Source organism: Erpetoichthys calabaricus, chromosome 12, assembly GCF_900747795.2.
Source record: "Erpetoichthys calabaricus chromosome 12, fErpCal1.3, whole genome shotgun sequence".
Lineage (NCBI taxonomy): Eukaryota > Metazoa > Chordata > Cladistia > Polypteriformes > Polypteridae > Erpetoichthys > Erpetoichthys calabaricus.
The window spans coordinates 129306281-129320588 of NC_041405.2; the positions used below are offsets into that span (position 1 = coordinate 129306281).

Sequence of the window (14308 nt, forward strand, 5' to 3'; positions counted from 1 at the left end):
GATAAGTGAAGCAAGCAGCGTGCAAAGCCCCCTAGTTTCAGAAATAAAAAAAGTTAAAAATAAAAGGTTTGAAAAAGAATTCCAATGAACTAGTTACATATATGGAGGCATAATGGTTATCGCTGCTGTGCCACAGCTTCTTGAAGCCGACTCACCAGCTATTGTTTGTAGAGTCTGCATGTTCTTTCTTTGTTCATGTAGTTTTTCTCCTGTTACTCATCTTTCCTCTCAAATTCTCACCTTACGTTATGGGAATATCCTAAATTGGCCAGTACGAATGTGCATGTTTTAAAATGGGGCAACAGGTTGGTGCACTGATATATCACAGCTGAAGGGATCAGGGCTCATGTGTGTGGAGTTCACATAGGTTTTCTGTGAGGATTCAAATCCCAAACCCATGCTATCAGGTTAATTACCAACACTAAATTAGTTAAGAGTACAATTCCATTCAATGTACTGGCATCCCAAACAAGGTTGGTTCCTGCCTCTTGCACTTAGTTCTATATTGAACTCAGCATGTCACAAAGCTGGATGGAGGGCAACATATTGAGCAGCACAGTTGTACACTGGTCTTCTATCGTTTTAGAGATTGGAGTTCAGCCCTCTGCAGTCTGCACATCTTTCCTTCATACTCTGGTTTCCTGTCAAATCCCAAACATATGCCAATCTACCAACACATGTAAATTAATCTATGCCCTGCATCAGACTGGCATGTTGCACAAATATCTCTCGTTTTTTTTGCTCCTTTGACCTTGTAATAGAGATTACAGGCTCAGATAAAGGATGTATAGATAAAACACACAAAGTTGCACCCACTTGTAATGTAAAAGGAGTATACATTTGGTAAAATCATTTCCTATTTTTCATAATTAATTAAAAAGATACCATTTCAAGGCTATAGACATACCGTGTACTGACCATTCCAGGATCACAAAAGCACACTGCTTGTTGTAGTGGTGCACCGTCTTCTCCGCAAGCCTGTGAAGCAGCTCTAGTCCACTCTGTCATTATAGAGGACCTGTAAAGAACACAACTAATGCACACTGTGAAAGTGAAACAGGTGACTTGGGAGCAAACAGCATTTCTCTCCACATGAGAAGACAAATCAACTATGACACATAGAAAAGACTTTTATTTTTCATTATTAATAGGGACCTTTACAAACATTAAGCTTTGGAATAAAAATACAATTTGAACACAAGTTTACCTACTTGTGAGTTAAGGCAAGTTTTATTTATATTTCAAAAGAGTAGGGCACCACATTAAAAAAAAAAAAAGAAAACGCATGCAAGGGGCAGTCTGCCAACAAGGCTGACTGATGTCTTCTGACAAAGAGAGAAAGATGAGCTAGTGAAACAATGTCACCTAGATCATTCCCAATTACTGAAGACAAAAACAAAAGGTGTGTTCTGTATAGCGCACAATAAGCATGTGCTCAGCCCTGACAAGTTTATTAAAAAAGAAAAAACAACTTTCTCCGAGCCAGTAGTACTTCTCCAATATGGAGGTGGAGTCATTCCTGTTTTCAAGTACTTGGCCAACAAATCTACTCACAGCGAGCTTTTTTGGTACAATAAGGCAGCAGAGGTGGGACCCTCATGGGAAAACAGCTGTCTGATTTTAAGGGATGAAAAAAATAAAGTCCAAATTCTCAAGTTGAAAAAAACACTTCAGGGAGCCACTGCTATCTGACACAGGTGTCTGACGGGACAAACAGCGCCAACTAATTCTAGAGCAGGCTCCACGGCTGGCCATATGCAATCTGTAAAACACACAGCTTGGTACGCCTGCCTTCGTGCATCATTTCAAACGAGTTCATAATTCTAATCAGACACGCCACATGGCTCCTCACATCTTTCACAGCGTCTTTACCTGAAAACCTAATTAAAAAAAAACAAAAAAAAACAAAATCCAGAAACGAATCACACACAGTGATCAAGTAACAGGTTTCCTTTTACACAGAGGCACATTGTTAGAGCTACTGTAGTGCGTGCAAGTGCAACCTAAGAGACACAGCGCCACTTGCGGACCACCTTCTGTTCACGCCATCCAAGCAAGTGGCTGAAGCAGTTATTCTTACCTACATTCACTTTGCCTCAGTTAGTGTTATTCTCAACACCTCCAAACCCCCAGTTATTTAAACGCTTCACATAAGATAGAGATGGGTACTACCAGCTTACGTGTAACTCTGAAGCCCGCCTCTATTCTTTTCAAGTCAGTTTAAATTATTGGGGTAGTTTGTGAACATGGCTATCCTATTTACAAGTTTTCATACCCACAATTGTGGGAGAAAAGCAACATTCACTTTTTTCATGACAACAAAGTTAAAGGCCATTGTACCCATGCTCTACATTTGTAGTCAGGCAGATTAAGGTTGCCTGTTCATTCCCACAAGTGGGTAACAAAATTAGCTGCGATTTAATCACATTAACCCTTCTGTCAGTTTGTTGTTCAAACCGTTTCAAACATGCAAATGATGGCCAGCAAAGTCTCAAACTGATAAAGCATGGCAGGTCCTTTTTTTATTTTATACATATATCTAAAAATACATTATGATGAAGTGATACCACCTGTGTTTCTCTACAGGATTGTCGCTTGGCTGCAGTCAAAAGCGCCCAAGCACTGCAGCTGTTTATGTAACAAAGTTTAAATTTAATAAAAAAACAGGTAGATGGAAGGACTTGTTTTAAATTGGTTGTATTGAGCCACCTAAAGATTCGTACTTGTATTCATGTGCAAGATAACCTCTTATTATGCTCTCTCGGATTTTGTGTGGTGTTCTTTTAATGTATCGGTGAATACCGAAGAAGTCATTTTTAGGTGAGTGTATTTAAACCACTTGAAGAGACAGCACATAGGAGACAATGTGCACCTTTGAAAGTGTGTGATGCCCTCAAATCTGTACAGAAGAATTTTATCCGTTCATGGCTAACATTATTGATACCCTAAAGGAACCTGGCAGACTGATTCCACGAAGAGCAATTAGCAAATGAACTCAAAATGCTTTTCTTGAAGTTAGCTATGCTCAAATACAACACACTTTCTACTATAAGACCTAGTTGCTAAAATTACACAAATGTAGGCAGAACTATCTGACAATAGCAACATTAACAAAACCTCCACATTTTTACTCTCTTAACTTAGGTACAACGGTGTTTTATCATAACGGGACAGGGTTTTTATTTTTGTCTGGGTTCTGGATCTGCTGTCTCATCTCCGACAGACATTCAAGACTATTAGCTGGTAGTACACATTAAAGTCCTGGGCCTCGGTCTTCTGCTTAGTGCTCTGAATGTGAGACTAGCACGCTTACCCATATATACACAGTACTTTTTTTTTTTTATAACAGTATTGATAACTACTACAAGAGCTTTAGATAATAGCTGGATACAACATAGTACTCATGCATACTTTTTCATATAAACGGTTTTTAGTATAAATCTTAATTTTTTTTGCCTTCAACGTGTGCCTTACAGCTTATAAGAAGGACAAAGAGGTGGGGGATGGGAATGCAATATAGGCAACGGTCGAAAACAGGTTGAATCTTCCAGAGGGATTTTTATTCCCAAGCACCCTGAACCTCACCTTTTTAGGAAACCAATATAAATCCATCACTTAGGCCTCCATTGCTAAAAAATAACAACAAAGCAGAAGGCCCTCATTCTTTTATAATGTTGCTCTCAAGCATCTTTATAACTAGACAGGGGCACAAGTGAAGCAATGGCAGAGCTTCAGGTGAGTAGGACCACTCAGAATTTCAAGTAACAAACAATGGCTTAGAAAACTCTCTCCTGTCAACTGGAAGTTGTTGGTCAGGTCCATCTGAAACTGAAGGTTTTAGCCATATTGTCAGGTACGAGGAGTGGAAGACCAGTGTTGAATACTGATGAACAGAAGAGGCCTGCTTAATGTTACATGCTCAAGCGTTAGCCAGGATACATCTGTTGCTGAAAAATAGCCTGCTTGTGGGCACATTTTCTAGCGGACTGTTCAGTATAGTATATGTGAGTTTTCTAGGACTACCATTGCAAGCACAATGCAAAGAGTATATAGGATATGTATAGAGTACAGATACAGATATACAGTACATACGGAGAGGAAAAAAAAAAAGTTCCGCAAGAGATTCCAATTTTGAATCTCATTTGTCTTTTGTTTCTGAACATAGCTTCTTTAACTGCACATGATTCATTTCAAAATAAGAGATAAAAATATATTTCTGTAAAAATGATAGCTTATGTACCCTTCACATACAGTGATGTCACTGCAAAGAAGTCCACCTGCTCCTCCAGTGTAATCGCACTGTATTTTGAACTGATACCCCAACACGTCACTTTTCGCTTAAATGTCCCTTCACTGCGATTCTTGTTTGTTTTAAGAAAAACTGGAGACAGGATGATAAGTTCTAACCTACAGCATTTAAAAGCAAGAATTAAAAAGAAATAAAATCTAATAGTTTTCAAGGACAACAAAAAGAGCATGAGTGGAGTCTGGGGTAATAACCTACCAACAAAAATTAAAATGATCCTCTCCCACCAAAGCTACATGTATTATCTAAAAACCCAAGATGCACCTTGTAGTTTTCTCAAAAGCAGCAAAATAATAAGGTTGCTTGTGAGTCATCAGAGCTTTCAATCCTTTACAACCATTTAAAATGATTACTCTTGATTATTCTGCACTCTCAGATGATTTTAGTAAAACAAACATTAAAATGGCCAATTATTTTTTAAAATCACAAAAATATTTGGCCATTTCCAAATACAGAAAGTGCAAAGGTGTTAAGTCTGTATTTTGATACTTATATGTTAGTGCTAAAATACACTGGCATTCATTGTAGATGTCAGTCAGATAACCCTATTGGGTCACTCTCTGACAAACACAACCTGGGCCTAAATCTGGATAAACATGGATGAGTAACACTTCGGTTTAGTACATCCAGATGGATGCCTTCCCAATAAAAAAAAGAACTGTGGATGATGTTGCCCATATACAGATCCCAGATCTGGATGTATAGCACCTTTTAAGGAATCCTGGACTGCAGCAGAGGCATGAAACTACGAAAAGGGCATTATGTCCATGAACATAGGTTATCTGATATTCAGTACAATTCCCAAACAATATTTTAGTGAAATGGGCATTGAGCACCTTCAGAAGATGGTTTGTGGTTTTTGTATTTACGTGGTGTTTTTTCTTTTTTTGTAGATCTAGATACATCCAGAGGATAAGATAAGCACATCTAAAATCCAGTTAAGAAGTGAAGTGTTGAAAACACTATTTAGGAGTACTGGGCAGTGGTGGAGGATAGCAATGAGCGAGCACCAACTCTTATGGTGTGCAAAAATATCTCAGGCTGAAGTCAACCTTCTTCTCTTTCTTTGAAGCTTAGCACCATGAGTAAAGCATAGGCTGAACCATAGCAACGGGAGGCTGACTCATGGCTCATCTTTGATGTGCCCAGACTGGGGTGGCAAGGGTCACATTTAATGAATCATTGTGCTGGACCAGCGAAGTGTGCTTGTAATGGAGAACCAGCTCCTTCAGGGAACTGTAAAGGTTGTAGGGTTCAGCAAATCCATATCCTGTAGCCGTTTTATTAATCATGCAGTGCTTAACATCTCCATCCACCCTGGAGGAAAAAAATACAGGAAAAAATAACCATTAATATGAATGGACAGTGAAAGAAGAACTGGAGAACGACAGTGGAAAAAAAAAGCAGTATAATGCAGTATAATGCTGCATTTATTTTAATTTGAATAGTCTAGATGCAGTAATCTTTAAAATTGTTCTGTGCCACTTACTAAGCAGTGTGATAAGACTGCTGTACAGAAACAGTAATAATAATTGATTACATTTATATAGCACTTTCCTCAGTACTCAAAGCGCTATCCACACAGGTAGGAACCGGGAAGTGAACCCACAATCTTCCACAGTCTCTTTACTGCAAAGCAGCAGCACTACCAGCTGCAGCCATGTTAGATAACTTGCTTAAGGCTCATCTTCATCCACCTATTCAAATCAAATACTTTCTATGATACTTACACAACAGAACATGCATAGGAACCCTTTTGGCTGCTCTCTCGGATGAGAAAGGTACCATCACGTTTGCCTGACAGCATTTCTTCAGCTTGTGAACGGTTAATCTTCCCAACATTCCAAGTGCTTTCATCATTGTGTGGTAAATCGTCCTCATCTTCCATCACTGAGTAAGGACTGTTCAAAAGAGGGAGGTGGGGTTGTTGGGTATTACAAAAGTAATCAAATTACTGATGTCTGATGAGGACACTTAACAACTACATAAAACATTGCATTTAAATCTGTCTTATTATACTGAATTGGATCTAAATGCATGACTGTTACTGATATGATTTATGCAGCAGAAGATACTGGATACAATAAAAAAATGAGTCCTGAAAGAGGTCAGGTCATTGCTGACACAAACAATTAAATATGGCAGCTGTCAACCCAGCTAAGTTTCACTCCTGCTATGAAAATGAGAAGGTACAGTTCTGGTACACTAAGAAATATAAAACACCAGAGAAATTAAAATATATTGGTTGGAAAAGTTCCAACACAATCTAATTTGCATTATCTATAAAACATATTAGAGCTGACACGAGTCGTCACAAATGTGCTTCACTTTTGACGCACTCTCCTAATTCACATTGCAAAGAAAAAAAAAGTAGCATCTCTCTTAGGTAAGAGGACCTAATATAAGGGTCATCCAGTGTATAGGTGAGAATTAATATGGGAACAGTTTTGAAGATTCCCAGATTCAGAGGACAATAAATTCAAGTCAAAGGATCTACAAAAAAGTAAAATATACTGCTACTGTGGAGGTCAAATAAAGAATTATAAAAAGCATGTAAAAGTATGCAAAAGCCTTCAAGTCAAGTCTGTTGACCTTTATTGTCAAACCATGTATACATACATTGGTAAATAATATAGTGATATGAAATTACATTTCAGAGTGCAATAATTAGACAATAACTATGATGATATAACAATACAGAAGGGTGGGTAATTTATATATATATATATATATATAATTTATATTTATATTATATGGCGGCACGGTGGCGCAGTGGGTAGCGCTGCTGCCTCGCAGTTGGGACACCTGGGGACCTGGGTTCGATTCCCGGGTCCTCCCTGCGTGGAGTTTGCATGTTCTCCCCGTGTCTGCGTGGGTTTCCTCCGGGCGCTCCGGTTTCCTCCCACAGTCCAAAGACATGCAGGTTAGGTGGATTGGAGATTCTAAATTGGCCCTAGTGTGTGCTTGGTGTGTGGGTGTGTTTGTGTGTGTGTCCTGCGGTGGGTTGGCACCCTGCCCAGGATTGGTTCCTGCCTTGTGCCCTGTGTTGGCTGGGATTGGCTCCAGCAGACCCCCGTGACCCTGTGTTCGGATTCAGCGGGTTGGAAAATGGATGGATGGATGGGTAATTTTATATATAATTTTAGACAAGAGATTGTAGAACTAGGAACATGGTCTTTACAGATTGACAAGTAACCAAATCACTATTAAGGACAATTTGGAAAAGTAAAAAAAACTTGAAAAAGATAAAAAGTAAAATTTTTCAGATTATTCTGTCACTTCGCTCGCCTACCCCCGGCGTTTTGAACCCGTGCCCGCTGGTCAGCCGTAGTTTCAGACGCACATTGTAGGAGCTTGCGTTGTTTTGAACCCGTGCTTGCCCTGCTTCTGCGGTTTGAGACGCGCGTTGTAGGCGTATATCCGTCAGTTGAGCTCGTTCGGTTTGAACCCGTGCCTGTTTTGCCTCCGCAGTTTCAGACGGTGGATAGGAAGTAAAGAACGCATTGTATGGCAAATCACAAAGATTTATTGGAATATCTCTTTATATCCAATATTTGTAGTAAAGATAGTTTGTTGTCCTTGAATGATTTTTTCTTGGTATTGGAGTATTTATAACTTTAAGTTTAATGTCAGATGAACGCCGAACTCATGAGAAGGCTACATTAAGTTGTCCATGTCCAAATACGCGCTCAGAGAGGTATATACCAACTTTGTCCATGGTCTGTGCTTGGGATTTGTTGATTGTCATGGCAAATGCAGGTTTACTGGGAAATTGGCGTTGCCCAAGTGTAAATGGCAATTCAAGGGCAGAACTTGTAAGGTGAATTCTAGGAATTAAAACAATATTGCCAGTATGTGATCCTGTAAGTATTTTTGCTTCAATAACATTGTTTGAAAAGGTGTTGATGACTAAACGTGTACCGTTGCATAAACCGTGTTTAGTATTAACGTTTTTTAATAGCATGACAATTGTTCCGATTTTAAGGTTAAGATTGTGTTGTGGCAATCCGGCTGGGTTAATAGTGTTCAGATATTGTAAAGGGAAATTAAGATGTTCAATGTCGTCTGCAGAATCAATTTTGTCAGTACTTAGAAAGAGGCGGCTTTCTCCAGGTAGTAATGCAATGACTTGGTTATTTATGTGATCAACATCAATATTCTTTGGACATAATATAGCCCGTCGCGTTAACAGTGGTATCTGGTCTATTGTTTTGGAGGCGTGAGCGCAACTACATTAGTTCTTCCTTGTTTAGCGTCAGTAACATGGATAATGGATTGCACTTACTGTTAATACGTAGCGTTTTCTGTGGTTGAATTGTTAAAAATGTATGACTGTAATGTGATGATTAAGTTATGCTATATAGTCTTCACGTGCGAGGATGACGAACCTTTAATACGGAGTGTTCGTTTATTCTTATTGCCCATCAGGTGTTGTGCCTGTGTCTTGTGTGGTTGCACTGTAAATATTGTATCACTGTAATGTGATTCAAATATGTTGTGGAGTCCGTATTTGTGTGGTTTCTGTAGTATATCGTGTTTTTGCTTGTGGGTTATTAGAGGTGCGTGGATCATGCATGTGTAGTGTGTTTGCGTACTGTCTGGCGCTTTCCGTACTCCAATTGATTTGTGACCCTTTCTGGACTCCGTAGTCTGTCCCGTTTTGCTTTGGGGTGGCGTATCATGTCGGGTTTGATTTGTGAACCTTTCTCGACTCCGTATTCTGTCCCGTTTTACACTGGGTTTGGGCGCTGTAATCTCAGGCTTGATGGGTGACACTGTGTGGACTCCGTAGTCTGTCCCGTTTCACTCTGGGTCGTGTGTGTGACTCCTCCTTTTAGTGTGCTATGGGCTTTGTGTGGCTCCTGCGTCTGACTCCTTTTTTTTTGTGTGCTATGGGAATATCTGGTTTACCATTCTCGTTGGAGGGGGGGCTTTGTGTGGCGCCTGCGCACTATGTCTTTTGCGTCCACGGGCAGGTCCCTGCATCCATATCAGGTTTACCATTCTCGTTTAGTAATATTCTGTCATATTCTGATTTCCCAATATAAAGGGGGACAGGTCAATCATGTATGTTCCTATTTGACAAACTGCTTTGAACAGAAATAACTGCCACATGAAATTTTCTTAGAATATATACTGTAATTTGATTTAACTGCCTATATTTATTGTTTAAATTTGTATTGTAAATTATTGTATAATTTGAGTAACAGAGGATTTCAACATATTGTATAACACCCATCTATTGTTTACTGTTTAAAACAAACAAAATGCTGATTTCTGTCACTCTTCACTTAATATCTGCCCACACCATATATCTACTTTATGTCAAAAGTTCAGTAAAAATAATTTGTAACATTATTCATTAAATATTCTATAAATTAACAACAGAAAGGCAATTGTCTCATTGTCAAACTATTTTTTTTGTTTCAGTTTTCAATTAAATACTTTATACTTACTCTTCAATTTCATTCTTAAGCTCCAACCATTCATTGATTTTTCGCTGTCGTGTTCCTTTCTGTGTTAGCCACCTACAAGATGAAAAAAGGCAAAAAACACAATGCTTACAATTAGTCTAACAACTTTAAACAAATACAAAGATGACTACTTAATTTTGAAGGTTTATATTGCAGATCCACTTGAATTAATTGTAATTCAGAACAGATCTCATGTGCTATATTGTACTATATGGCAATTATCAACTGACTTTGGATATTTTTCAGTTTTAGAGAAAGCCCAATATTTATCAGTACGTTTTTTTTTTTTATTCTCTCATGGGGAATGTATTTTTGCATATGGATGAAGCACTTACACAAGGTACTGATCACGGATCTTGCGCAGCTGCATCAGGTCTGGTTTGAGGCTGTTCATCATTTTGTCTATCTCTCGGTGCTCAGCAGCTTGTTTCTTTAAATCCTGCTCTAGCTTCATTTTGCTATCGTGGATTTCATTGATCCGAGATTTAAGCTTCTCTGAGTTGTGCAGGATTCTAAAAAGAAGGTAAATTAGCATACTGCCATTAGTTAAGAATTCATCCTCTTCTAAGAAGCAACCAGATTTATTTTGATATTCAAGGGTGGTGCCCACATATTGAAACTTACACACTATGGTTTCTGAGAATGGTTTCATGTAATCTACATCCCATTTTTTTTTCCATAAAACAATCAGATGTAAATTGTACAACTACTTTTCAGGAGAAATTGTGGAAAAAAAACAAACACTTATGCTATATTATATATATCCATCCATCCATTTTCCAACCCGCTGAATCCGAACACAGGGTCACGGGGGTCTGCTGGAGCCAATCCCAGCCAACACAGGGCACAAGGCAGGAACCAATCCCGGGCAGGGTGCCAACCCACCGCAGGACACACACAAACACACCAAGCACACACTAGGGCCAATTTAGAATCGCCAATCCACCTAACCTGTATGTCTTTGGACTGTGGGAGGAAACCGGAGCGCCCGGAGGAAACCCACGCAGACACGGGGAGAATATATATATATATATATATATATATATATATATATAGGGTGGTCCAGATCTAATTATGCAACTGTTCGAATGACAACCGTCTCCCCGCCATTTTGGAATGCAGGGCAGGTGCTGCCATCTATCAGCAACAAAAATAATTTTAAGTGAAATCTCTATGTGCAGGGCAGGTGCCATGAATTCTCTATGTAATAAACTTAATAAGTTAAAGCATAATGAAAATTGCATAATTAGATCTGGACCACTAAACCTATGTCCTGATATGTAAAAATTACATCATTGAATACAAGTGTACTTTTTCCACACGACTGTATACAATGTTCAAAACAAGAAAATTTCCCAAGCCTAAGTCTTTGGACGGTGAGATGTTTATTAATGTGAAAGTACATGCCAAATGACAATAACCAAAACAACATGAAAACAAATTTACTCAAAACTCCTGTTTTGTATAAATAATAAAACCAACCGGCACATTTTAAGTGCTTCCTTTTGTCAGAATTTCAAGGAATTAACTCATTTCAATGAATACCAATGACTATATTTCAAGTATATTCTTTTACTATGACAAATGAATATCTAACTAACATGATAACTAAAATAAAGAAGGAAAAAGCAACACTTACATACCTTAACTTGTCTGCTCCTTATGATGGAACCAACCAATGAAAGCTCAACAGCCAAAAGACTGTTTTCTCTAACTTTCTTTATACATTTTTATGTTTTAAAACAAGATATACGTTTTTTCCATTTTATGGACTATTTTATAATGCAAGTAAGCAAATTACAATCTATATACAATATTAGCAAGGAATGATTCTCATGAAGCATGTTTGACTTAAAACCTGTTATATTACATAAAATTACAGTAAATGAAAAATGAAATTATTCTAGTCAAAAGAACAGTATTATGAATAGAAAGTTGGGCAGAGGTTGACTTTCACGCCTTAGCATGCTTAACAATGAATACCACTTCTCTTTCATGGCTATTTCAAATATTCAATTATAAAAAATATACCTTTGGATCTCTTTGTCATTGCCTTCCTGTCGGAACTTTTCTATATACTCCTTACTGTAGCGTTCCTGGGTCTGGCATTGCTCCTCAAAGATTTTAATTGTCTCATTAAAAGCTTCAATTGCAGTTCTCTTCATTTGCAACTCCTATATAGGCAACCAGAACAAATACTGCATTATACTTATTTAGGTGACTGCAGCTGCAAGGTAAAGTGGGTAGTTAACTATATTGTAAATAATAAGAGAATATTATTCAATTCATTTTTGTATGGCACTCTTCACTGAGTGCAGACACATAGTGCAGTGAAAAGTTAGTACACAAATTTGCAGATTTGTTAAAACACATAGAAAACAAAGAATAAACTGATTAATATAAATAAAACCTAACCGAAGAAGGAGAAGAGGAGGGGGGAGACATGTTCAGAGGCAGGAGGAGAGGAGGAAGGTAAAAAGAGTGGAACTGAGGGTAGAAACTTTGAATGTTGGCAGTATACCTGGAAAGGGGAGAGAGTTAGTAGATATGATGGAGAGAAGGAAGGTTGATATATTGTGCGTGCAAGAGACTAAATGGAAAGGGAGTAAGGCCAGAGGTGGATTCAAATTGTTCTATCATGGTGTGGATGGGAGGAGAAATGGGGAAGGGTTATCCTAAAGGAACAGTATGTCAAGAGTGTTTTAGAAGTGAAAAGAGTGTCAGACAGAGTGATGATTATGAAAATTGGAGGTGTGATGATGAATGTTGTTAGCACATATGCCCCACAAGTTGGGTGTGCGATGGATAAGAAACAGGATTTTTGGAGTGAGTTGGATGAAGTGATGAACAGTGTACCCAAGAGACAGAAAGTGGTGATTGGAGCAGATTTCAATGGACATGTTGGTGAAGGTAACAGAGGAGATGAGGAGGTGATGGGTAGGTATGGTGTCAAGGAGAGGAATGAAGAAGGTCAGATGATAGTGGATTTTCCCAAAAGGATGGACATGGCTCAGGTGAATACATATTTTAAGAAGAGGGAGGAACATAGGGTGATGTACAAGAGTGAAGGAAGATGCACACAGGTAGATTACATCCTAGGCAAAAGAATCAATCTGAAGGAGACTGAAGACTGCAAAGTGGTGGCATGGGAAATTGTAGTTAAGCAGCATAAGCTAGTTTTCTGTAGGATGATATAGTAAGTGTAACAGCAAGAAGGGTGCTTGGCGTGACATCTGGACAGAGGAAGGAGGAAAAGGAAACCTGGTGGTGGAATGGGGAAGTACAGTTTTTAATCAGATTGTTTAATTGAATCTTGGAAAGTGAGAGGATGCCTGAGGAGTGGAGAAGAAGTGTACTGGTTCCGATATTTAAAAATAAGGGGAACATGCAGAACTATAGTAACTACAGGGGGATAAAATTGATGAGCCACAGCATGAAGTTATGGGAAAAAGTAGTGGAAGCTAGGTTAAGAAGTGAGGTGATGATTAGTGAGCAGCAGTATGGTTTCATGCTAAGAAAGAGCAACACAGATGCGATGCTTGCTCAGAGGATGTTGATGGAGAAGTATAGAGAAGGCCAGAAGGAGTTTTATTGCGTCTTTGTGGACCTGGAGAAAGCATATGACAGGGTGCCTCAAGAGGAGTTGTGGTATTGTATGAGGAAGTCGGGAATGACAAAGAAGTATGTAAAAGTTGTACTGGATATGTACAAGGGAAGTGTGACAGTGGCGAGGTCTGTGGTAGGAGTGACGGATGCATTCAAGATGGAGGTGGGATTACATCAGGGATCATCTCTGAACCCTTTCTTATTTGCAATGATGATGGACAGATTGACAAATGAGATTAGACAGGAGTCCCCGTAGACAATGATATTTGCCGATGACATTGTGATCTGTAGCGAGAGTAGGGAGCAGGTTGAGGAGACCCTGGAGAGGTGGAGATATGCTCTGGAGAGGAAAGGAATGAAGGCTAGTAGAAACAAGACAGAATACATGTATGTAAATGAGAGGGTCGTAAGTGGAATGGTGAAGATGCATGGAGTAGAGCTGGCGAAGGTGGATGAGTTTAAATACTTAGGATCAACAGTACAGAGTTAGGGGGAGTGTGGAAGAGAGGTGAAAAAGAGAGTGCAGGCAGGGTGGAAAAGACTGTCAGGAGTAATTTGTGACAGACAGGTATCAGCAAAAGTGAAAGGAAAGGTCTACAGGATGGTAGTAAGACCAGCTATGTTATATAGGTTGGAGAGGGTGGCACTGACCAGAAGAACTGGAGGTGGCAGAGTTAATTAAAGGTGCTAAGATTTGCACTGGGTGCGATGAGGATGGACAGGATTAGAAATAAGTACATTAGAGAGTTAGCTCAAGTTGGACGGTTGTGAGACAAAGTCAAAGAGGTGAGATTGCATTGGTTTGGACATGTGCAGAGGAGAGACACTGGGTGTATTGGGAGAAAGATACTAAGGATAGAGCCTGCAGGAAAAAGGAAAAGAGGAAGGCCTAAGAGGAGGTTTATGGATGTGGTGAGAGAGG

The 14308-nt window shown here is 39.0% G+C and overlaps 1 protein-coding gene across 1 annotated transcript in view; it reads right to left on the bottom strand.

Moving 5' to 3' along the window:
• Nucleotides 1-1110: 1110 nt before the first annotated feature.
• Nucleotides 1111-14308, bottom strand: part of pik3r2 (phosphoinositide-3-kinase, regulatory subunit 2 (beta)) — a 94084-nt gene continuing 80886 nt past the window's right edge. Inside the window, exons 12-16 of the mRNA XM_028816178.2 lie at nt 11812-11954; nt 10116-10292; nt 9763-9834; nt 6037-6207; nt 1111-5623 (exon numbers count right to left, since the gene is read on the bottom strand). Coding sequence (XP_028672011.1) covers nt 5437-5623; nt 6037-6207; nt 9763-9834; nt 10116-10292; nt 11812-11954 — 750 coding nt within the window. The 3' untranslated portion in view covers nt 1111-5436. The remainder of the gene's footprint in view (nt 5624-6036; nt 6208-9762; nt 9835-10115; nt 10293-11811; nt 11955-14308) is intronic.